Source organism: Callithrix jacchus, chromosome 1, assembly GCF_049354715.1.
Source record: "Callithrix jacchus isolate 240 chromosome 1, calJac240_pri, whole genome shotgun sequence".
Lineage (NCBI taxonomy): Eukaryota > Metazoa > Chordata > Mammalia > Primates > Cebidae > Callithrix > Callithrix jacchus.
In genome coordinates, this window is record NC_133502.1 from 213,430,709 (window position 1) to 213,455,916 (window position 25,208).

General features: G+C 57.6%; 1 protein-coding gene across 5 annotated transcripts in view; it reads left to right on the forward strand.

Annotated features, from left to right (window-relative positions):
* The first annotated feature begins 14,687 nt into the window (after window positions 1-14,687).
* The window catches only part of CELSR1 (cadherin EGF LAG seven-pass G-type receptor 1), a 182,386-nt gene continuing 171,865 nt past the window's right edge, over window positions 14,688-25,208 (forward strand). For all 5 annotated transcript variants that reach the window (XM_035281089.3, XM_054242314.2, XM_078343462.1 and 2 more), the window contains exon 1: window positions 14,688-18,330. In XM_035281089.3, coding sequence (XP_035136980.3) covers window positions 14,775-18,330 — 3,556 coding nt within the window. In that variant the 5' untranslated portion in view covers window positions 14,688-14,774. The remainder of the gene's footprint in view (window positions 18,331-25,208) is intronic.

The window sequence follows — 25,208 nt, forward strand, 5'->3', positions numbered from 1 at the left end:
CCTTCCTCGCTCCCTACCATCCTTCCTCCCTCCCCCCTTTCCTCCCTCCTTCCCTCCCTCCCCCCTTCCCTCCCTCCCTCCCTCCTACCCTCCCTCTTTCCCTCCTTCCTTCCTCCCTCCCTTCCATTCTTCCTTCCTCGCTCCCTACCTTCCTTCCTCCCTCCCCCCTTTCCTCCCTCCTTCCCTCCCTCCCCCCTTCCCTCCCTCCCTCCCTCCTACCCTCCCTCTTTCCTCCTTCCTTCCTCCCTCCCTTCCATTCTTCCTTCTTCCCTACCTCCCTTCCACACTGTCCACATTCACTGGCCCCCAGCCCAGCCTTGCTACCTGTGTCCCTGGTTGGGGGGACTGTCTCCCTAGGACATGCTGCGCCCCTGGAGGCAGCCCTGGCCTCGGCCGCACTCACCCACGCGTATTTTTTGATCTTCCTTCTGCACCCAGCCCTCCACTCAGTGCCACACGGTGGAAGGAGATGGTCTTGGCCCTTCAGGGTCATCATTAGGGAGACAGTAGAACGGGGCAGTGGCAGCTGTGACGCACGATGCCGTGGTTGTGGGAACGCAGGAGGAGCACCCTAGCCTGCCTAGGGGACACGGAAGGCACCAAAGGAGGCAGCATCGAGCTGTGGCTACAACAGCAAGTCACACTTTGTCAAATGTACCGACTGGGGATGGGAGATGAGGCTGACTGGTGGGCAGGGCAGACCCGGAAAGGTTGGGAGAGGAGCAGCTGCCAGGCCCCTTCAGGAGGGAGCGACCTTCTCAGATGTGTATTTGGGAAGCTATTTTACTGGGTTTTCTGAGACTGAAAAGGGGGGTGAGCCAGGCCGGGCGGCGTTTCAGGCCCCAGGTCCACTTGGTGGACGCCTTTGTGGGCACGCTCATGACGTGACCACGTAGATGCTCCACCCAGGCCACGCCAGCTCGGGAACTGGGAACTAGAACACGGTTCTCGTCCACAAGGAGCCGTTCATCTGAACTGAGGGGAGGGCTGAGCCCAGGAGCTCTGGCCGATGACAGGGTGCCTGGAGAAGCAGCCAAGGCAGCTCAGAGAGAGAGAAGACAGGCAGGAGCTCAGGGAGGCCATGCTGAGGGAGAGACAGAGACGGCTCCCCACGGCCCCACGGGAGGACGGGCTTGGGTCCAGGGAGCTTCCAGCTGCTGGCCCACCCTGCATTTCCCAGCCATGTAACATTTCCTCAGCTCTGCCCGTCCAGTGCCATTATTGCTTTAAAACTGAGATGCTTCCTGGGCCATCGACCCTGCAGAGAGCCAAAAAGCTCCTTTTGGGTCCGTGTCAGAATTCTGCTTCCCAGAGAGAGATGGCCTCACCGGCTGCTCCAGCACCAGCCTGTGCAACGTGGTCCATGTGGTCAGAGAGCTGGAGGCCGCGGGGGTGGGCATTCCTGGGACCCAGAAGCAGCTAGAAGACTGCTTCGGGACCTGCAGAGGCATGGGAGCGGGGGTAGCAGATTGAGGGTCCAAGATCTAGGTCAACTGAGGCCAAGCTGGGTCCACAGGAGACCTGTCCCCAGGCCCCCCACCTGCCAGTGCCAGCCAGAGCCAGGACAGCTGGACACGGGTCCTCCAGGGAACAGCAGGCTGGAGAATCAGGAGGCAGAGGCTTGGGCTGTAGGCCTTGAGATCCCCTGTCACCTGGCAGTCACATAAGCTGCCTCGTCCCCTCAAGCACCCAGAAACTGTAGAGACGGCTGTGGAGGAGGGGAGAACCTGGGGTCTGATGTTGTCAGGCCAGCCTTGTTTTGTGCCCCTGCCCAACAGGAGCAGCTCGGGAGGACGCTCAGAAGGCTACAGGCAAAGTGGAGAAGCTGCACCTTCTTTGGGCGTGTGGGGCATAGAGGGAGGGGAGTTTTCTTGGACCCTGGAGGTGTAGGGTTCATCCCTCTCTTATTTCCCAGAAGAGCCCCAATTTGTTACCATGTCCACACTCCATGCAAAAGTAGAAGGGAGATTCAGGTCTACAGTGAAGCTAAAGCTCTGCCCTGCTGGGCTGTGGCCAGGGGACCCACCAGACTCCCTCGCAGCAGCCCAGCTCCTGACACTGTGGCTGTCTGGTCTCTCTCTGGGAAGATCCCACATTCCCTGCAGTCCACCTTCCATCCAGAAGCTTCTGGAATCTGTCCCTCCTGCCCCAGGTCTGCCTTCCCCTCCACAGGCCTTACCTCCAGCCCTCACCTTGAGATGCCGCCCTCACCTCCAGGAGCCCAGCAGATGGACCCGGTGAGGAAGGCTGCCTGGCTCTGGGCCTGTCACATGAGCCAGGACCTGCCGCATGGACTGGTCCCGACCGCCCTGCCCTGCGGTGAAGGCAGCTAGGACACGGTAGGCCTCCCCACCCCTCTTCTCTGCTCTTTACCTCAATGGCCACAGAAGAGCCCCCCACAAGTGGAAACTGGGTGGGAGAGGGAAAGAAAGCCCAGCCTGAAGAAGTGGGCACTGGTGCCCCCCCCGCCCCCCGCTCCAATTCCAGCTGCTGCGCCCCCCCGCCCACTGCTCCAATTCCAGCTGCTGCGCCCCCCCGCCCACTGCTCCAATTCCAGCTGCTGCGCCCCCCCGCCCCGCTCCAATTCCAGCTGCTGCGCCCCCGCCCACTGCTCCAATTCCAGCTGCTGCGCCCCCCCGCCCACTGCTCCAATTCCAGCTGCTGCGCCCCCCCGCCCACTGCTCCAATTCCAGCTGCTGTGCCCCCCCGCCCCCCGCTCCAATTCCAGCTGCTGCGCCCCCCGCCCCCGCTCCAATTCCAGCTGCTGTGCCCCCCCCACCCACTGCTCCAATTCCAGCTGCTGCGCCCCCCCCCCCGCTTCAATTCCAGCTGCTGTGCCTGGACACGGTCCTATTCACCTGATTGGGGTGGGGGAGTGGGGGCCTCTCTGAGCCCCTTCTCCACAGGGGTTGGGGGGCCTCACCCGGCAGTATGGCCACAGTAAAGGGGCCGGGTGTCCACATTTACAGAGACAGAAACAAAGGGATTCAACTCTTTCCTGAGTGTGCGACAGCCAGCGGCCAGCCTGGAACTCGGATCCAGGCCACTTCTGCCAAGCCCAGTTCACCCCTCATCCCTATGGGTGGGTGAGCAGGGTCATAGTCAAAGGAGTGACTCTCAAATGGTGGAACTGCTGACTATGAGAAAGACAAGAACTCTCTAGTCTCTGAGACTGGCAGCCTGGGGATGGTAGCCCCGTCCTCCACCAAAGAAGCTCCTGGCTGGGACTCGGGGCGACCCACCTCTCGGCTGTCCAGAGTCGTTGTGGGTGGGTTCTGGTGCCCTGTGTGTTGTCCTGGACAGATATCCTTTCAGGGCAGAAAGCTGCCTCTTCACCCTTGTCCTCTGGGCAAGCTCTCACCATGGGCATCTGGTTCTGTGGGCAGCTGGTCTCCTGCCCACCCCTGCTCTTCCCCAGCCTCGCCTGCTCTCAAATGCACAGCTGACCTTGTCCCTCCACAGCTGACAACCCCAGTGCCTGCAGTGCAAAGGCCAGACCCCTTAGCCCACCCCTGCCTGCCTCTGGCCTCAGCTCCCACCCCCTCCACCCCTGCGGTGGCCCCTCGGTAATACCAAATCGCTCAGAGTGCCACACCGTCCCGCCACACAGACGCTGACTCCTCTCCATCTTTGTATATACTTCTCCCCTTGGCTGGAATTCCACATTCTCCTCTGCCTGGTGCACCTTCAAAACCCAGTTCCCCTGGACAGCTTTATCAGAAGCCTCCGTCACTGTTTCTGGAGTGACGCGTCCCGTGGTTTCGCTCCACAGCACAGCAGACAGGACTCACCAAGGGTGGGCAGCACATCTGAAAAATGCAGCCCGAGTCCAGCCAGGCCCACAACAGGCGCATGGCCCAGATGAAATGAAGCGGCCTTGGCTCCAGGAAGCAGCCCCGAAGGTGGTGAAGATGTTGGGGTCACAGCGGGTACCACCGAACGGCCAGCCTTGGCAATGTCCTGGCTTCCTCTCCAACAAAGCCCCCCTTCTCCGCCCTGAACACCCTGGCCAGGAGTGATGCTGGCCAATCACTCAACCCTCCTGCCGACCGCACAGCCCCATCCTGGGCTCTGGCAGACCATGAGCACTGGCTTCTCGGCAGAACCTGGCTTGACCTGACATGGCAGACACGGTGACGTTAGCCCATGTAGAGACAGTCATTCTCATCTCAGACCTCTGACCTCCACCGCCAGCAGATAATCCGCATCTCATGCCTATAAATAAGCCCAGCACTTTGGGAGGCCAAGACAGGTGGATCACCTGAGGTCAGGAGTTTGAGACCAGCATGGCCAACATGGTGCAACCCTGTCTCTACTAAAAATACAAAAACTAGCTGGGTGTGGTGGAGGACATCTATAATCCCAGCTACTTGGGAAGCTGACGCAGAAGGATTGCTTGAACCCCGGAGGCAGAGGTTGCAGTGAGCTGAGATCGCGCCACTGCACTCCAGCCTGAGCAACAGAGTGAGCCTCCACGTAAAAAAAAAAGACAAAATTTGTGGGACTTCATTACATCAACCACAGAAAATGAATGTAACCCATTTTACAGAGGATAAGACTGAGGCCCTGAGAGGAAAACGGATTTGCCCAAGCTCCCCACCAGGCCTCCTGACTCATTGCTCGGTGCTCGCTCCCTGTCCTGCCTGCCTTCCTCACACGACAGGGACAGAGGCCCCAGCTCACACGTCTCCTGCTGATTCTGCAGAAGCAAGAGGTTGGAAAGAGCAAGCCAAGTCCATTTCCCTGGGTGTGCACGTGAGCGAATTTTGTGGACAGAGAAGCTTGTGTGCTCCGAATCATGCAAAGCAACTCATTCACCAATTTTAGCAGAAGTTGGAACTTGCAGGAACCGAACTCTCTGCCAACGGCTCCTCCTTGTTCCCTGCGTCCCCCTGAAGCAGGTGGCAGTGTGCCATGATGTCAACCTGGATTTAGAGTTTCTTAGCTTCGTGAGAACCCAGAACACACACTGCCTGCATCCCGAGGCCAGCTGGGCGGCTCTGGCCTATCTATAATGTCCTCATCCATCTTCTTTTCTTTTGATCAGGGCAGGATCTGATCTCCTTGGAGGAGCTGCAAATCTCGGCATGCTCGACAAATTCCAGTAGGGCGTGAATCATGGGCTCCTGCCTCATGAGGGCCATCCTCTGCCAGTGGGGCTGTTGGAGCCCTGGGCTCGCCTGCTGCCCAGCTTGGAACCAGAGCCGGGTCTGATGGAGTCTGCTCTGCAGGGTCCAGATGAGCTCAAGCCAGCTTTCCCCCAGGGATCTCAGCTGACACTGCAAGGCACAGTGCCCCATGAAGAGGAGGTTTCCTTCACTTGCCTTTTTGCCCTGGCAAGACTGGCAACCAGGAGTCAGTGAGCACTGGTGGCTCCTCTTTCTGGGAGAAGCCACATGGGTCTCAGACAGTTGTGCCCTTCCTGTTCCCTCCAGCTGCCAGATGGCCAGAGCTCCCACGTGCCCTGGAATGAGGGACTGTCTTTGAGACGTCCACTCGGGGATCTGTCCTAGCCTTGGGGTCAGTCAGTACGCAGGTGGCCAGCTTCTTTGGGCTCTGGGTCAGGCTCCCACTGGTGGCTGGAGGCAGCCCTTTATCCCATGTCCTGCCCCAGTGTTTCTGAGTGGCAGGCTCCCTCCCCCATCCTCTTAGCAGCTGTCCCTCCCTGCCCCCTCCCGGTGACCACAAGCCAAGAGGCCTGTGCTCTGTTTCCAACACGTCCATGTAGAGCGGCTGGACACCGGTGTTGAGTGCTGTGGAGGTGGCTGGGGGGAGTGGACATTCCATTGTAACGAGGGCAAAAATAGCCATGATCTTTCAGCCACTGCGGAAACTGCTGGAGTTGGGCCTTTCCCGGGTATGATTTGCTCCCCCTCCCTGATGGTGCCTTTGTCTCCCAGATGTGCAGATGTGGAAGCTGAGGTCCTGGGGGTCAGGGGAACCTCCTGAGGGAGAAGGCAGGGGGCCAGGACTGGCTCCTGAGCTCTGCAACCCCCGTGTTGCTGTCTGTCTTTTAATCTTTAAAAAGAAGATACAACGATATTATTAGGATGCAGCAGGCTGGGCGCGGCAGCTCACACCTGTAATCCCGGCAGGGCGCGGCGGCTCACACCTGTAATCCCAGCACTTTGGGAGGCCGAGGCAAGTGCATCACCTGAGGTCAGGAGTTAGACCAGCCTGGCCAACATGGTGAAACCCCGTCTCTACTATAAATACAAAAAAATTAGCTGGGTGTGATCTCAGCTACTCGGGTGGCTGAGGCAGGAGGATATCTCGAACCTGGGAGGCAGAGGTTGTAGTGAGCTGAGATCATGTCACTGCACTCTAGCCTGGGCAGCAGAGCGAGATTCTGTTTCAAAAAAAAAAAAGGAACACCAATACAACAATAATAACAACTAGGATGCTGGCACTGTTTCTACCTTTTCTGGGTATCCCCCATTCCCATAGAATCATTCTTGCCTACAATCACCTGCACCCCCCAAAGTTTTGCAAGTTGAGAAAGAGAAAGAACCTGATAGGTACGCTCTTGTGTTCTCCCATGAGAATAACGCCTCTGTGGTGGGCAGGGGTGTCCATCATGTTGAACGAGTGACTGATTGTGCAGGGAGGGAAGGAGGTGGTCAAGTATGGTCGCTCTTGCTTCCCCATTCCAGGCAGGAGGACAGGGCCAGGCCGGTAGAGTGTCATCAGCTCATGGTTGCTAGGCTGGGTGGCCCTCCTGTCCACTACAGCATCAGGGGGTGGGTGACGGTGTTCGGAGGGGACAGGAAAGTGGGGGGCACTGGCTTCCCTCACCCCCAGTCTGCCAATCCTACCTCAGGGCAGCTTTTCTTTTCTTTCTTCTTTTTTTTTTTTTGAGACAGAGTCTTGCTCTGTCACCCAGGGTGGAGTACAGTGGCTCAATCTCCGTTCACTGCCACCTCTGCCTCCTGTGTTCAAGTGATTCTCTTGCCTCAGCCTCCTGAGTAGCTGGGACTACAGGCACACCCCACCATGCCCAGCTAATTTTTGTATTTTTAGTAGAGATGGGGTTTCACCATGTTGGCCAGGATGGTCTCAAACTCCTGGCTTCAGGTGATCCACCCACCTTGGCCTTCCACAGTGCTGGGATTACAGGCATGAGCCACCTTGCCTCAGGGCAACTTTAGTGCTCCTCTCTGTACCCAGCAGGAGCAGAGGAAAGTCCCCAGGGAAAGTCCTCTATGAGCCCTGGTGACAGCATGGTTAGCTGTAGCTACAGTGCCAGAACATGAAGATAAAGGATAACTGTTAAAAAGATTTTGTGTCAATTTTGCAGAGGGAATGTCTTGCCCTTTTTTTTCTCCACTCAAAAGGAAGGAAGGTTATTGAAAATAGTCAAAAATATCCAGTGTCTGATGAGTGGATAAACAAACCGTAGCGTATCCATAGCGTGAAAGGTCACTCAGGCTGAAAAAGGAAGGAAGCGCTAATTTATGCTCCAACACGCAGGAACCGTGTAATGTGGTGCCCAGAAGGAAGCCAGGCCCAAGAGGCCACACAGCATGTGATTGCAGTGACACAAACTGCCCAGGACAGGCAAATCCACAGAGCCAGGAAGCCGGTTATCAGTTGCCGGGGGCTGGCAGGGGACGGATGATGACTTCGGGGCTTCTCTTAGGGGTGAGCCTCTGTTCTGGAATTCGTGGTGATGACTGCGTAACTCTGTGGCTCTACTAAGAGCATTGAATTGTACACTTTAAAGTGAGTGATTTTTAAGGTATGTGAAATGTATCTCCTTTTTTTCCCCTTTTTAAATTTCTTTTTTATTTTTTTAGACATGGGATTTCATTTTTTTCCCAGGCTGGTTGTGAACTCCTGGGCTCAAGTGATCCACCCACCTCAGCCTCCCAAAGTGTTGGAATTACAGCTATGTGCCACCATGCCTGGCCCTTGTATCTCCTTTTTAAAAGAAGGCCAGGAATGGTGGCACGTGCCTGTAATCCCAGCTACAAGGGAGGCTGAGACAGGAGAATCACTTGAACCCAGAAGGTGAAGGTTGCGGTGAGCCGAGATCACGTCATTGCACTCAGCATGGGCAACAAGAGTAAAACTCTGTCTCAAAAATAAATAAATAAATAAGGCCAGGAATAGAGGCTTATGCCTATAATCCCAGCACTCTGGGAGGCTGAGGAGGGAGGATAGCTTGAGGTTGGGAGTTTGAGACCAGTCTGGGCAATGTAGCAAGACCCTAACACTGCAAACATTGAAAGAAAAAAATTAGCCAAGCATAGTGGCACGTGCCTGTAGTCCCAGCTACTCAGGAGACTGAGGCAGGAGGATCACTTGTGCCCAGGGTTGGAGGCTGCAGTGAGCTATGGTCATGCCATTGCCCTACAGCTTGGGTGACAGAGTGAGACCCAGGTTCAGGGAAAGAGAAAGGGAGGGAGGTATGTAAAAAACGGTAATCAAGTAAGACAGTCTCCCCCGTGTGGGCTCCGTGCTAGTGTTTCTGTGTATCACGTGGGGGGCCAGGAAGTAACATCATGGACCATGACGATGATAAAGGTAGTGACAGGAGCCAGGATATCCAGCAGCGGGGACTCAGCGGGTGTGGACCCTCTTCCGGGAACACTTGCAGCCCCCTTTCCCGAGCCTGGAGTCAGCAGCCCTCCAATCACTGCCCCCAAATGCAGCTCCCGTGCCCTCCTGGGGCTTGTGCGCTGGGCCGGGCCCTTCATTCTCGTTCCCCGGAAATAGATGGGGGTGTGGAGTGTGGGGGGAGCCCTACCGCCATGCGCTGCACTCTAAGCCTCCATTTGCTGTGTGTCTTGCAGAGCTGGGCATCCTCATCCTGTAGAGAGCAAGGGGCTTGGGAGTCCCAGGAGCAGTGGGCAGTGTGACCAGCAGCCCATGTGGCCAGCCACTGCTCGGGGCCAGCAGCATCCTAAGTGTGTGTGTGTGTGTGTGGTGTGTGTGGTGTGTGTGTGTGTGTGCACAGGGTGCAATCTCAGCACGGTAGCCACAGGGCCTGGGGCGCGAGCTGGTCTGCTCTGCCCTGCTCTGCTCAGGGACTGTTTGGTGAGCACCTGCATGGGGAGCCAGGCAGGCGCAGTGGGGTAGAGCCTGTGCTTGGCCACTAGGGGGCAGTGCAGCCCTGAGATGGACCCAGCGGGCACAGGCATGGTGGGTGAGCATGGGGCGAGGAAATGCCCACGGGACCTTGTTGTTCCTCGTGCCACCCAGTCTCCCCAGGGAGATGCAAGAGCAGTTCTGGACAGAGAGCAGACCTGAGCCCATGGCTCTGAGTCCACAGCATTCCCAGGCAGGCTGGAGATTCCTCTCCAACTTTTGTGCATGCCGGCTACCCTTCCTGGAGCTTTCCAGAACCTTCTTGGAGCTAAAGCCTCCCTGGAGCGGATTGTTCAGGTGCTGGCATCTCAGGAGCACCTGAGAGTGCCAAGCTCCGAGGAGGAGCCTTTACGAGGGGGCCTGGGTAGCCGTACGCGACAGCCCGCGGGCAAGAAATCCCAACATTTGTATTAGACAAGTTCTGGCAACTTCCAAGCAGGAAAACATTTTTTCTTTGTAGTCAGAACGTTACCTTGGCTTTCCAGGGAAACGCTGGTGCACAAGCCCTGCCTGATTAGGATGTAAATTCCCTGTGGCCCCTCCCTCTGTTAACTCTACATCGAGGCTTCATTTTTATACCACGTTTCAACTTTCACGATTTTGCATGTGTCAAACCCCAACAACTGTAAGGCATCAGGGAGGCAGAGGGGTGCTATGAGCCTGTTCCCAAGAGGTTTCCCCCTGAATTCCAAAAATAAGGCCAGGTGGAGCTTGGCCTGGGCTCACTCAGCTGTGGCCCGTGGGTGATTTCTTGTGGCTCCCTGCTGTTTAACTGGCCCAGGAATTTATTGTGTAACGAACAGATTCCAGAAGTCACGTAGCTTCTGCTTCCAGCCCCTGGCAGAAACCTTTCTGAAGTGCTTCCTACAGCATGCAGAACACTAGAAACCCATCGCGTCTGCCTTCTTGTTTTTCTAAATTCTATTTTTGTTTTTTAAAAATGCTCACTTCCCATGAAACATCTCCGGGCACAGCAATTACAATCCATTGAGCCCCTGGGAAAGGCTGCAAGCAGCAATTCCAGGCACAGAAAACATCACAGAACATGGGGCCTCTTCTGGCCAGTGGCTCTCAGGGTGACAGGTGCAAGAATGACCCAGGGTGCTGTCACTCAACTCCCAGCCTCCTCCCCACCCGGAGAGTCATGAGATGGTGACGCATGGGGTCAAGTGAGCAGAGACCCTGTTCCAAGCCAGTGTCAAAGGACATGCGAAGTGGCCTGTGGGAGCCCCAGACTTGGGCAGTGAACGAGCCCACCACACAGGTCACTGCCCTTTACAAAGCCCCAAGTACACCCCTTCCGCTCTCTGGGAATCAGCTCCGCTTTCTGGGTGGACTGGATCAGCGTCCCAGTACACACCCCTCGGGAAATCAGGTGAAAGCTGCAGCCCCCGCTTCTCCTCCAACACAGACGCGTCAATTCCCATAATGAAGACGGAGAGGAGGCAGCCTTGAACTCATGCTAGGAAACAGCTGTGATCAGAGTCAACGCTAGACCTGGCCAGATCCGTGCCTGAGCCGGGCCCTGCGCCAACCACTTCGTGCAGATTTTCTTGTTAATCCTTCAACCGTGCTAGGAGTCTAGGACTACCCTGTCCAGTGAGAACGAGGAGTTAGGCCTTGGTGAAGGTCACACAACTAGTTAGTGGCAAATTAAAGCCCACCCCTCGAAGAGGCCAGTGAGTTCAGACTCGTGAATTTCTTTCTCTTTCTTCTTTTTTTTTTTTTTGAGATGGAGTCACGCTGGAGTGCAGTGGCATGATCTCGGCTCACTGCAACCTCTATCTCCCAGGTTGAAGTGATTCCCCTGCCTCAGCTTCCTGAGTAGCTGGGATTACAGGTGTCTGCCACCATGCCTGGCCAACTTTTGTACTTTTAGTAAGAACAGTGTTTCGCCATGTTGGCCAGGCTGGTCTCAAACTCCTGACCTCAGGTGATCCAGCCACCTCAGCCTTCCAAAGTGTTAGGATTACAGGCGTGAGCCACTGCGTCCGGCCCAGACTCCTGATTTCTGATGCAGCCAGACCACCTGGCCTTCCCAGCACAAGCTGCGGCCTTTGTCTTTTTAGTCCCTCTCCCCTCCCCACTTATTTAAAATTGTGGATTCTAGGCTGGGTGCAGTGGCTCATGCCTGCAATCCCAGCACTTTGGGAGGCTGAGGTTGGCGGATCACCTGAGGTCAGGAGGTCGAGACCACCCTGGCCAACGTGGCGAAACCCCGTCTCTACTAAAAATACAAAAGTCAGCCAGGACTGGTGGCGCCTGCCTCTAATCTCAGCTATTTGGGAGGCTGAGGCAGGAGAATCGCTTGAACCTGGGAGGCAGAGGTTGCACTGAACCCAGATCTCACCACTGCAATCCAGCCTGGGTGACAGAGTGAGACTTTGTCTCAAAAATAAATACATAAAATAAAACTTTGGACTCTATATAGGGCATGATGGCTTACACCTGTAATCCTAGTACTTTGAGAGGCTGAAGTGGGAAGATCTCTTGAGCCCAGAAGTTTGAGACCAACCTGGGCAACATAGTGAGACCCTATCTCTATTTAAAAATAAAAACAAATAAAAATAAAACTGCAGACTCTAGCATGCAGGCATGGGGAAAGTACACAGAGCAGGTGCATGGAGTTCAATGTGCGATCATGAAGCTAACACCCCGGTAACCCTCAGGTCCGGAAGGGGACGCCCCTGCCCAGAGCCCTCCCAAATGTGCCCACCTTGCTCTTCTTCACCTTTCCCCTGTTTGTGTGCACCCCTAAATGTTATGGTGAAGTTGGACTTGCTGTCGGTCTAAGTGTGAATGGAATGATCTTTCATCTGTGCCGGACGTCCTGTTAGGTGCATCCATCCTCACTTGTCCCTAGGACCTGGAAATGGTGCTGGGCAGTCCCTGGGGTTACCTCAGCCTGCAGGTGTCTTATTCCAGGAAAGCAGGCCCACACCCAAACCCACTGGCCGCAGCTGAGTTTTGTTTATTTAAACCCAACCCGCCCTGCTTAAAGCCTTATTGCAAAACATGCACTCCTGGGCTTCTCTGGTTTTCCTTGCACCTGGGTTCCCCCCAGCAGCCTTCCACTGTGAGGCTCCAGGCTCAGGGACCCGCCCTGCCTTCCTGCCCCAAAACTCCTGTCCTTTCCTCCTTCCTGGAAAAATCCAAGTGGAAAGGTATATGGGGGGTGGGGAGGTCCTGGGCTGGTCACATTAAGGGATGGACTTTTCTCCTTCCTCCCCTCCGTCCACACACACATTTCCCAGCAGGACTCTCCAGATCCATGCCTGAGTCCGGCCCTGCGCCAACCACTTCGTGCAGATTTTCTTGTTAATCCTTCAACCATGCTAGGAGTCTAGGACTACCGAGTCCAGTGAGAACGAGGAGTTAGGCCTTGGTGAAGGTACCCAGAAGTAAAAAGTACCAAAGCAACTCCACTTTTTTGTTTGTTTTTGAGATGGAGTCTTGCTCTGTCACCCAGGCTGGAGTGCAGTGGCGCAATCTCGGCTCACTGCAACCTCCCCCTTCCAGGTGGTTCAAAGAATACTCCTACCACACCCTCCCAAGCAGCTGGGATTATGCGCGCTGCCACCGCGCCCGGCTAACTTTTGTGTTTTTGGTAGAGACAGCGTTTCACCATGTTGGCCAGGCTGGTCTTGAGCTCCTGACCTCGTGATCCGCCTGCTTTGGCCTCCCAAAGTGTTGGGATTACAGGCGTGAGCCACCGCGCTCGGCACAACTCCACCTTTTAGATGAATATAACGTCTTCACATAGTTGATACTGGGAAGAAAATGCTCGCATTGGGCTTCATTCAGCCCGAAGCCATTGTTTCAAAAGCTTTGAGTGAAGTTGGCTGAGTATGGGTGTGACACACACAGACACACCGCTCGCTTCGGGGAGAAACCCTTCCGGGTCTCCGCAGCCGCCCACGGTTCTCGCTGAGACTGGACTCATCTAAGCTCAGCTCAGAGATTTGGCTGCAGGATCCGGCCCTCCCTTGCCAAAAAGACCGCTCTAGAGGTGACTGCCCAATACTCCCACCCCACCGCTCCGACCCACCCCAGGAGCCCTCCACCTACCGTCCCCGACCACTGGGAGGCCTAAGGGCTGCCCTGGATTCCGGCGCCCCAGCGCCACCGAGGGAGAGTGCGCGTCCTTCCCAGCCGCTAGTGGCACAGTCCCAAAGCCCCACAGGAGGGGTGATGTGGCACGGTCCTAAAGCCCCGCCCATGGGGGATTTTTCGCGAAGTCCTAAGCCTCCACCCCCTCTATGGCTGTGCCGGATCCGGAGGCAAATGTACCCGTCTCTCAGACTTAAAGTTGCCCCCGCCCCGCCCGGGTTCCCTGCAGGAGACCGGTGTGTGTGTGTCACGGTTCTGAAAGCTCCAAGGTCTCTACCCCCATCCCCCCCCCACACTGCTGGCCTCTGCAGGAGGCCGGGGAGGGGCCGTTACCAGCTCTAAATCCCCGCGGGTGCTTGCTTGGCACAGGCGGCTTCCAGGGCCCCCAGTGCCCCCTCAACCCGCTTCGGGAGGAGCTGGACGCTCTGGGACTGCGCAGCGCGTCCGCGAACGCTCGAAGCCGGCCGCACGCGGGAGATGAGCGCGCCTCCGCCGTCCGCTCCAAATCCCTAATGTCAACCTGGCTTTTCTTCTTTAAGTTAAAAGTTGCTCTTTAAACCAAGCGGGACGCAGATCCGGTAGCTGCCAATTGGGTTTCAAAGTCCAGAGAGTTTTAGTCCTGGTGAAGCATTTCAGCCTCCGTGCGTCTTGCAGTAAAATGGGTAACCCCCTCTCGACAGCCGCCGCAGTACTTAATGGGGGACTCCCTGACCCCTCGGCTCCAGCCCTCAGCTCCCGGGTCCCACCCGCGCGGCACCCCTAGCGGCAGTCTCCGTGGATCTGTTCTGCCGGGGTCAGGAGCCAGGCTCTGAGCCGCGGCCCCGCGCCCGAGGTGTGTAGCCACCGCCCCACGGGTAGCGGCCAACTGGGGCCCTCGCCCCACCTCTCCCGGCCCTACTCTCTCGGCCCCGCCCCCTGGGAGGTTGGGTGGGGAGGCCGCCGGGGAGTAGGCCCCCCAGCCCCCGCCCCGGCCGCGCCCTCGTGTCTCCATGGCGATCCTCCCGGCGCTCACCTCCTTGCCGGCTCCCCCCGGGGCCCGAACGAAACGCGGCGGGGCCGGGGGCGGGGCGGGGCCGGGCCGGGGGCGGGGAAAGCCCGGGCGGAGGGGGCGCGGGCCGAGCGCATCGCCCAGGCAGTAGCCGGCCGCTGGGGTCTGCGCTGCGAGGTGCGGCCCAGCCCGCTCCGGGAACTCAGCCCCCGCCCCGCGATTGGCACGCCCCGCTTCCCACGCCCGCCAGGCCGAGCCCGCGCCGGAGCCACCTGGAGCCGCCTGGAGCCGCCGCCGCCGCCGCAGGTTGATGTGCGGCGCCCTCCCGGGACGCGCGGAGGAGCCATCTTGAAACCAACTTCGCAAACTTTCGCAAAGTGCTCTCGAAGTGGAAGCTGCGGGGGAGACCGGGCGCGCGGTACCCACAGTCCCCGCCAGGACCCCCGGGGAGGCGGGACGCGGCCCGCCCCGAGGGCCGGGCGCCGGGCGCGCGGGAGCCGCTCCGGGGCCGCGCCGGGTGGATGAGGAGGCGCGCGGGGTGCATGGATTGTGTTCGGGCGCCCGGCTCGGGCTCGGGCTCCGGGCCATGGCGCCACCGCCGCCCGTGCTGCCCGTGCTGCTGCTCCTGGTCGCCGCCGCCGCCCTGCCGGCGCTGGGGCTGCGAGCGGCCGCCTGGGAGCTGCGCGTACCTGGCGGGGCCCGCGCCTTCACCCTGGGGCCCGGCCGTACCTACCCGGTGGGCGCCGCGCAAACGCCCCTGGAGCTGCTGGACGTGGGCCGCGAGGGGCGGCTGGCAGGACGGCGGCGCGTCTCGGGCGCCGGGCCCCGGGGCTGCATGTACCTGGCGGGGCGCCCGCTGCCGCTGCAAGTCCGCTTGGCGGTCCGCGGTGCCCCGACGGCGCTGAGCCTCCGCCTGCGGAGGCGCGCGCACCATCCCGGCTGCCGAGCCCGTGCCCGGCGCGCGCAGACTGTGCTCCCAGGGCCTGGGCTCTGCGGGGCGCTCTGCTTGCTGGTCGCCGGTGGCGGCGCGGCCGCGCAGCGTTCGGTGCTCGCAGCTCCGACCACAGTCCCCGCCTGCAGCTGCCCACCGCGTCCCGAGCCCTGCTGTCCCGGCCGCCCCATCTGCCTGTGTCTGCCGTGCGCCTTGCGATGCGCGGCTGGCGCCGTCCGGGTGGAGCTGGCACTGGAGGACGCCGCCTCGGGGAAGCCCTTCGTGTCGCCATCGCCATCGCCATCGCCATCGCCATCGCCGCCACCGAACTTGCCCCAAACCCGGGCGGGGCCGGTACGACGGGCCCGGCGGGGCACGAGCGGCCGAGGGAGCCTGAAGTTCCCGATGCCCAACTACCAGGTGGCGTTGTTTGAGAACGAGCCCGCGGGCACCCCCCTCCTCCAGCTTCACGCGCACTACACCATCGAGGGCGAGGAGGAGCGCGTGAGCTATTATATGGAGGGGCTGTTCGATGAGCGCTCCCGTGGCTACTTCCGCATCGACTCCGCCACGGGCGCGGTGAGCACGGCCAGCGAGCTGGACCGCGAGACCAAGGAAACGCACGTGCTCAGGGTAAAAGCCGTGGACTACAGCACGCCGCCGCGCTCGGCCACCACCTACATCACCGTCTTGGTCAAAGACACCAACGACCACAGCCCGGTCTTCGAGCAGTCGGAGTACCGTGAGCGCGTGCGTGAGAACCTCGAGGTGGGCTACGAGGTGCTGACCATCCGCGCCAGCGACCGCGACTCGCCCGTCAACGCCAACATGCGCTACCGCATGCTGGGGGGCGCGTGGGACGTCTTCCAGCTGAACGCGAGCTCCGGCGTGGTGAGCACGCGCGCGGTGCTGGACCGGGAGGAGGCGGCCGAGTACCAGCTGCTGGTGGAGGCCAGCGACCAGGGCCGCAACCCGGGCCCCCTCAGCGCCACGGCCACCGTGTACATCGAGGTGGAGGACGAGAATGACAACTACCCCCAGTTCAGCGAGCAGAACTACGTGGTCCAGGTGCCCGAGGACGTGGGTCTCAACACGGCTGTGCTGCGCGTGCAGGCCACGGACCGGGACCAGGGCCAGAACGCGGCCATTCACTACAGCATCCTCAGCGGGAACGTGGCCGGGCAGTTCTACCTGCACTCGCTGAGCGGGATCCTGGATGTGATCAACCCCCTGGATTTCGAGGATGTGCAGAAGTACTCGCTGAGCATCAAAGCCCAGGATGGGGGCCGGCCGCCGCTCATCAATTCCTCCGGGGTGGTGTCTGTGCAGGTGCTGGATGTCAATGACAACGAGCCCATCTTTGTGAGCAGCCCCTTCCAGGCCACGGTGCTGGAGAACGTGCCCCTGGGCTACTCCGTGGTGCACATTCAGGCGGTGGACGCGGACTCTGGAGAGAACGCCCGGCTGCACTATCGCCTGGTGGACACGGCCTCCGCCTTTCTGGGGGGCGGCAGCGCTGGGCCTAAGAACCCTGTCCCGGCCCCGGACTTCCCCTTCCAGATCCACAACAGCTCGGGTTGGATCACTTTGTGTGCCGAGCTGGACCGTGAGGAGGTGGAGCATTACAGCTTCGGCGTGGAGGCGGTGGACCACGGCTCGCCCCCCATGAGCTCCTCCACCAGCGTCTCCATCACGGTGCTGGACGTGAACGACAACGACCCGGTGTTCACGCAGCCCACCTACGAGCTGCGTCTGAACGAGGATGCAGCCGTGGGGAGCAGCGTGCTGACCCTGCAGGCCCGCGACCGCGACGCCAACAGTGTGATCACCTATCAGCTCACAGGCGGCAACACCCGGAACCGCTTCGCGCTCAGCAGCCAGAGGGGAGGCGGCCTCATCACCCTGGCGCTACCTCTGGACTACAAGCAGGAGCAGCAGTACGTGCTGGCGGTGACAGCGTCCGATGGCACACGGTCGCACACCGCGCATGTCCTCATCAACGTCACCGACGCCAACACCCACCGGCCGGTCTTTCAGAGCTCCCATTACACGGTGAGCGTCAGCGAGGACAGGCCCGTGGGCACCTCCATTGCTACCCTCAGTGCCAACGACGAGGACACAGGAGAGAACGCCCGCATCACCTACGTGATTCAGGACCCCGTGCCGCAGTTCCGCATTGACCCCGACAGTGGCACCATGTACACCATGATGGAGCTGGACTATGAGCAGCAGGTTGCGTACACGCTGACCATCATGGCCCTGGACAACGGCATCCCTCAGAAGTCGGACACCACCACCCTGGAGATCCTCATCCTCGATGCCAACGACAATGCGCCCCAGTTCCTGTGGGATTTCTACCAGGGTTCCATCTTTGAGGATGCTCCACCCTCAACCAGCATCCTCCAGGTCTCTGCCACAGACCGGGACTCGGGTCCCAATGGGCGTTTGCTGTACACCTTCCAGGGTGGGGACGACGGCGACGGGGACTTCTACATCGAGCCCACGTCCGGTGTCATCCGCACCCAGCGCCGGCTGGACCGGGAGAACGTGGCCGTGTACAACCTTTGGGCTGTGGCTGTGGATCGCGGCAGCCCCACTGCCCTTAGCGCCTCGGTGGAAATCCAGGTGACCATCTTGGACATTAATGACAATGCCCCCATGTTTGAGAAGGACGAGCTGGAGCTGTTTGTAGAGGAGAACAACCCAGTGGGGTCGGTGGTGGCAAAGATCCGTGCTCAGGACCCTGACGAAGGCCCCAATGCCCAGATCATGTATCAGATTGTGGAGGGCGACATGCGGCATTTCTTCCAGCTGGACCTGCTGAATGGGGACCTGCGTGCCCTGGTGGAGCTGGACTTTGAGGTCCGGCGTGAGTATGTGCTGGTGGTGCAGGCCACGTCGGCCCCACTGGTGAGCCGAGCCACTGTGCACATTCTTCTCGTGGACCAGAATGACAACCCTCCGGTACTGCCCGACTTCCAGATCCTCTTCAACAACTATGTCACCAACAAGTCGAACAGCTTCCCCACTGGCGTGATTGGCCGCATCCCGGCCCATGACCCCGATGTGTCGGACAGCCTCAACTACACCTTCCTGCGTGGCAACGAGCTGCACCTGTTGCTACTAGACCCCGCCACGGGCGAGCTGCAGCTCAGCCGGGACCTGGACAACAACCGGCCACTGGAGGCGCTCATGGAGGTGTCCGTGTCTGGTGAGTGGCCGCTGGGGCAGGAGGAGCGGCTCTGGATGGGCCGCCTGGAGAACGTCAGGAACCCACCAAAGGCCTTGCCTGGCATGCCGGGGTGCATTTGGGCTGGGCGCGGGGAGCTCTGCAAGGATTTGTTGCCTCCGGTTGGATGTTGGGGGCAAGCGCCCCACTTAGGCCCAGCTGGGGGGAGAGGCACCACGCTGCTTCCGTCAGCGTTTTCCTGGGAGCAGGCCTGTGCTTCTCCAAGTTCAAGACCAGGGCTCAGCACCTTTCTCAGCAGGCCAGAGGCTCCTGAGTACAGCTATTAAAATGTGGCCTCCGGGTGATCTGGGTCACAGGGTTTGCTTGTGTATGCTCTTTCATCAGCCAGCCACAGGGCTGTCTGTGAAGATCAGAGATCACTGCCCCTTCCATGTGCCAATTAATTCCAGGGTGGCACCGTTGGAGATTGTCAGACGGCCCCTGAGTCACCCTGTAATGTAGCCGGTGTCCCCTCGGTCTTGCTTTTCTGTCTCCTCCAGATAATAACAGTTGGGCGGCTGTGTGCAAGGCTTTGTGTAAGCTCTTTGAAAAGCATAGCCTCATCTCATCTTGGCTTCTGCTCCTGGACACGGGCTTGTAATTTGGGAGCTGTTGAAGAGGCCTGCCCAGTTAGTGGTGGAGCCAGTGTGGGAAGCTTGCTTGCCAGCCCTGGGGCTGGAGGTGCACAGAAGGGAGAGGAAACCTTGGCTCTGTGGTCAGATGCTTGGCAGGTCCTCCACGCCTCTGACCCCAAGGGCCAGGGCTGGCCTGTGGTGCTGGGGGGGGTGCGTACTAATAGGATGTATTGGAATTGAAAGATGCAGAAGGGAAAGAAGAACTTGGCGGGGGCTGGGGGAACAATAAAGGTCCCCCAGTGGCTCTTTGAGGTTTGCCTGACCATGCATCCAAGGGTGCTGGTGCAGGCAGGTGACCTTATTTATAAGACCACGGCCAGGAAGGGCTCGGATTGGCTCGCTGCTTGAGTCAGTTTCAGAGGAGCTATTTAAACAGTGAGTTATTAGGACACAGCATTGCCACGGGAGCCCTGGAAGAATTAACAAGTTAACTTTCTGATTTGTTTCGTTTCCGAGGTTGGCTGTGATTCTGTGATATAGGAGGGCTTGGATTGCTCACAGCTTCCGGTTACAGTTGTTTGCTTATGGGATGTGAAACTTGCAGATTCGGTTTTGATGATACAAACCTTCTGTGCAGTTGTGGCGGAACAGCCTATTTGTTGGTGAATAGTTTAGGTTTTGCGAGATTGTAAAATGTGTGGAGAATATGGAATAGGCTCTTAAGGGCGAATTAATTGGGATGATGGATGTTCTTAGGAAGCTTTTCTTCTGTACCACTTTATCTGATAGAATGGGAAATTTGGCCTGTTTAAAAATGTCTTGGCCCAATAATAGGGTTTAGATTTAACGAGGACAAGGTAGTGGGAACAGTTCTGTGCTGGGGACGGGGATGTTTTGTGTGTCTGCGGCATCGGTAATGTGCGTCCCCCCACAATTAGTCAGACAGCTGGGTTTAGGATGGATTCCCTTCCAAGGAGGTTGGTTCCTGAGGTCGTCTCACCGGGGCACACAGCCTGGACCACACTTGAAGGTGGGCTGGGGGCTCCACGCTATGTAGTCACCGTCTCCGTCATCCAGTTCCTGGCTCTGCTGCTTTGCTGACACGTCCTCGTGTAAATCAGGTACTGGGGCCTCATGCACGCACACCCCGCCCCGCCCCGCCCCAGATGACAATGGTTCCCTTTGCCTGGGTCCCAGCAAGCGGTTTTCTTTACTGTCTTACTGGCGCTGTCATGTGTTTCCCTGGTAACTGGGAGTTGAGTGGTGTTATGCTGTTGCTGCTTTTACAGATGAAGACACTGAGGCTCAGGGGTGTTGAGTGACATCCTCAGGGCTGCGCAGCCAGTGGGCAGGGGCACTTGGCATTAAAGCACAATCCGCAGAAAACAGGCCACCCTTCACATTCCCCCTCTTCTTTAAAAGAACACTTTTGACGAATTAGTTGCTAAGCTGAATTATTCCAATGTCAAATGGATGCTCTGCTTTAACGTAGGCATATGACCGGGCACGGTGGCTCACACCTGTAATCCCAGCACTTTGGGAGGCTGAGGCGGGTGGATCACCTGAGGTCAGGAGTTCGAGACCAGCCTGGCCAACATGGTGAAACCCTGTCTTTACTAAAAATACAAAAATTAGTCTGCCGTGGTGGCGACACCTGTAGTCCCAGCTGTTTTTTGGGAGGCTGAGGCAGGAGAATCATTTGAACCTGGGAGGTAGAGGTTGCAGTGAGCTGAGATCCTGCTGCTACACTACAGCCTGGGCAACACAGTGAGATTCTGTCTCCAAATAAATAAATAAGAAAGATAAAATAAAGTAGGCATGCTGGGATGTGCAGAAGCCTCAGACCATTTGACTAGGATTTAGTGCTCCAAGGGAGCAAATCACTGTGACCATAAGATCTGTAGGTCCTGATGGCAGAGCACCCGGTAGAAAAGAGAGCAAACAGAAAGATCAGCCCTTGACTTAACTTTTATTAAGGAACGATGCCGGGAAGCGGTGGTTTCAAACTCATCCTCTGTTTTCAATGGATGTTGTTGGTTCCCCAGGATTTATGGCCACGCCCTAAAGCCTTTGATGCAACATTACGGCGCAGGAGGTGCTGTATGGAACGGCCCGCATGGGAAATTTGGCCTGTTTAAAAATGACTTGGCCCAATAATAGGGTGTAGGTTTAATGAGGGGTGAGGTGGTGGGAACAGTTCCATGCTGGGGGCAGGGCAGGGATGTTTTGTGTTTAGTGGGAACCATTGACTAGGTTTAGTGGGAGCCATTCCAGAGCGACAGGGTGAGGTGGGGGGGCACCTGGGCAGGACCTGGGTGGGCATGCATGGTGCCATTCCAGACAGGGTGAGGTGTGGGGCACCTGGGGCAGGACCTGGGCAGGCATGCATGGTGCCACTCCAGAGGGTGAGGTGGGGGGCACCTGAGGCAGGACCTGGGTGGGCATGCATGGTGCACTCCAGAGGGTGAGGTGGGGGGCACCTGGGCAGGACCTGGGTGGGCATGCATGGTGCTACTTCAGAGGGACAGGGTGAGGTGGGGGGCACCTGGGCAGGACCTGGGTGGGCATGCATGGTGCTACTTCAGAGGGACAGGGTGAGGTGGGGGGCACCTGGGGCAGGACCTGGGAAGGCATGCATGGTGCACTCCAGAGGGTGAGGTGGGGGGCACCTGGGCAGGACCTGGGCGGGCATGCATGGTGCACTCCAGAGGGTGAGGTGGGGGGCACCTGGGCAGGACCTGGGCGGGCATGCATGGTGCCATTCCAGAGGGACAGGGTGAGGTGGGGGGCACCTGGGCAGGACCTGGGTGGGCATGCATGGTGCTACTTCAGAGGGACAGGGTGAGATGGGGGGCACCTGGGGCAGGACCTGGGCAGGCATGCATGGTGCACTCCAGAGGGTGAGGTGGGGGGCACCTGGGCAGGACCTGGGTGGGCATGCATGGTGCTACTTCAGAGGGACAGGGTGAGGTGGGGGGCACCTGGGCAGGACCTGGGTGGGCATGCATGGTGCTACTTCAGAGGGACAGGGTGAGATGGGGGGCACCTGGGGCAGGACCTGGGAAGGCATGCATGGTGCACTCCAGAGGGTGAGGTGGGGGGCACCTGGGCAGGACCTGGGTGGGCATGCATGGTGCTACTTCAGAGGGACAGGGTGAGGTGGGGGGCACCTGGGCAGGACCTGGGTGGGCATGCATGGTGCTACTTCAGAGGGACAGGGTGAGGTGGGGGGCACCTGGGGCAGGACCTGGGCAGGCATGCATGGTGCACTCCAGAGGGTGAGGTGGGGGGCACCTGGGCAGGACCTGGGTGGGCATGCATGGTGCTACTTCAGAGGGACAGGGTGAGATGGGGGGCACCTGGGGCAGGACCTGGGCAGGCATGCATGGTGCACTCCAGAGGGTGAGGTGGGGGGCACCTGGGCAGGACCTGGGTGGGCATGCATGGTGCTACTTCAGAGGGACAGGGTGAGATGGGGGGCACCTGGGGCAGGACCTGGGTGGGCATGCATGGTGCCATTCCAGAGGGACAGGGTGAGGTGGGGGGCACGTGGGGCAGGACCTGGGTGGGCATGCATGGTGCCATTCCAGAGGGACAGGGTGAGGTGGGGGGCACCTGGGGCAGGACCTGGGCAGGCATGCATGGTGGGGCAGTTCATTTGGCCCGGCCTGAGCCTGAACACCGTCATTGTGACTGTGAGGAGATAATTGTTGATGGTTTTATATAGCTTACCAAGGACAAAACATTTTTGGAAACATTTTTGAAGTCTGAATATAGTGAAATTCCAAGCTGCCGTGTTTGAGTGACATCCAGCAATAGAAGATGTTCATTTTATGCCGTGGTCTTTCAATGAGATTTTAAATTCCGAGATAGGGACTTTGTATTGTGAGTGTGTGTAAAAGCTGCGTTTGTGTTTTTCAGCACAACGTGGCTGATGACCCCATGGACGACTCAAACCTGGCATGTGCTCTGTGTTCTTTCTAGACAGTAGCCTTTCAGAAACACTGACATTCTTTGTTTTAGTTTATTTTTAATTTAAAAAAACAGGGCCAGGTGCGGTGGCTCACGCCTGTAATCCCAGCACGTTGGGAGGCCGAGGTGGGTGGATCATGAGGTCAAGAGATCAAGACCATCCTGGCCAACGTGGTGAAACCTCATCTCTAATAAAAATACAAAAATTAGCCGGGTGTGGTGGTGTGCACCTGTAGTCCCAGCTACTCAGGCGGCTGAGGCAGGAGAATCGCTTGAACCTGGGAGTTGGAGGTTGCAGTGAGCTGAGATCGCACCATTGTACTCCAGCCTGGGCGACAGAGTCAGACTCTGTCTCGAAAAAAAAATTATGCAATGAATTCTATATAATATGTAAATTATAATGAATTATATAAAATTATATACACAAATTTACATATGTATGTATAGATGTGTGTCTGTGCCTGTGTTTGTGTGTGTGTGTGTGTGTGTGTGTGAGAGACAGGGTCTTGCTCTCTTGCCCAGCCTGGAGTGCAGTGATCATGACTCACGTCAGTCTTCATCTCAGCTCTCTGCACCTCCACACCTGACTTTTTTTTATTTTGAGTAGAGACAGGGTCTCACTGTGTTACTCAGTCTGGCTTCCAACTCCTGAGCTCAAGTGATCCGTCTGCCTTGGCCTCCCAAAGTGCTGAGCATGAGCCACTCTGCCCGGCCTGGTGTATGTATTGATGAGTACATGAGATGTTTTGACACAGGCATTCAACGTGTGAAAATCACATCATAGAGAACGGGGCATCCATCCCCTCAAGCACTTATCCTTTGTTATAAACAATCCAATTATACTCTTTTCGTTTTTCTTTTTCTTTTTTTTTTTTTTTGAGATGGAGTTTCGCTCTTGTTACCCAGGCTGGAGTGCAATGGCGCGATCTCGGCTCACCGCAACCTCCGCCTCCTGGGTTCAGGCAATTCTCCTGCCTCAGCCTTCTGAGTAGCTGGGATTACAGGCACGCGCCACCATGCCCAGCTAATTTTTTGTATTTTTAGTAGAGACAAGGTTTCACCATGTTGACCAGGATGGTCTCGATCTCTTGACCTTGTGATCCACTCGCCTCGGCCTCCCCAAGTGCTGGGATTACAGGCTTGAGCCACCACACCTGGCCCCCCTTTTTTTTTTTTTTAATTGAGACCGAATCTCACCCTGTCACCCAAGCTGGAGTGCAGTGGCGGGAACTGGCTGAAAACTCCGCCTCCCAGGTTCAAGCGATTCTCCTGCCTCCGCCTTCCAAGTAGCTGGAACTACAGGCGGGCACCACCACACTGGATAATTTTTCGTATTTTTAGTAGAGACAGGGTTTCACCGTGTTAGCCGGGAAGGTCTTGATCTCCTGACCTCATGATCCACCCGCCTTGGCCTCCAAAGTGCTGGGATTACCAGCAGGAGCTACTGTGCCTGGCCTCTCTTTTAGTTATTTTTGATTGTACAATTAAATTATTATTGACTAGATAGTCTCCTGTTGGGCTAAATACTGGGTCTTACTCTTTTTTTTTTTGAGATGGAGTCTTACTCTGTCTCCCAGGCTGGAGTGCAGTGGCGTGATCTCGGCTCACTGCAACCTCCACCTCCTGGGTTCAACGGATTCTCCTACCTCAGCCTCCGGAGTAGCTGGGATTACAGGCGCCTGCCACCACACCCAGCTAATTTTTGTATGTTTAGTAGAGATGAAGTTTCAGCTTGTTGGCCAGGCTGACCTCAGGTGATCCACCTGCCTCAGCTTCCCAAAGTGCTGGGATTGTAGGCGTGAGCCACTGCACCTGGCCTTATTCATGTTTTAAACTATTTTTTGTACCCATGAATCGTCCCACCTTCCTCCCCCTCCCCCTTCCCAGGCTCTGGTAACCATTCTTGTATTCTCTGTCCCCACGAGTTCAATCGCTTTGATTTTTAGATCCCACAAGCAAGTGTGAACGTGGAGTATTTTCTTTGTGTGCCTGGCTTGTTTCACTTCACATAATGCCCTCCGGGTCCATCCATGTTGCTGCCGATGACAGGATCCCGTTCTTTTTGATAGTGGAATAGTACACCGCTGTGTGTATGTACTGCATTTCCTTTACCCAGCCACCTGTTGACGGACCATGTTACTTTTAATTCACTTTGAATGTGTGCCTATGGGTGCCCGGCTGGAGGCCCGTGGTGCAGAACGCAGCGCTTGGGAGCAATGTGATGTCCCTGCCTCTCCCCTGTATGTGTGCCGCAGACCCAGGGATGTGGGAAAGTTGGTGTTTGTGGGTAAGAATGATTGGCAGATGAGTCAT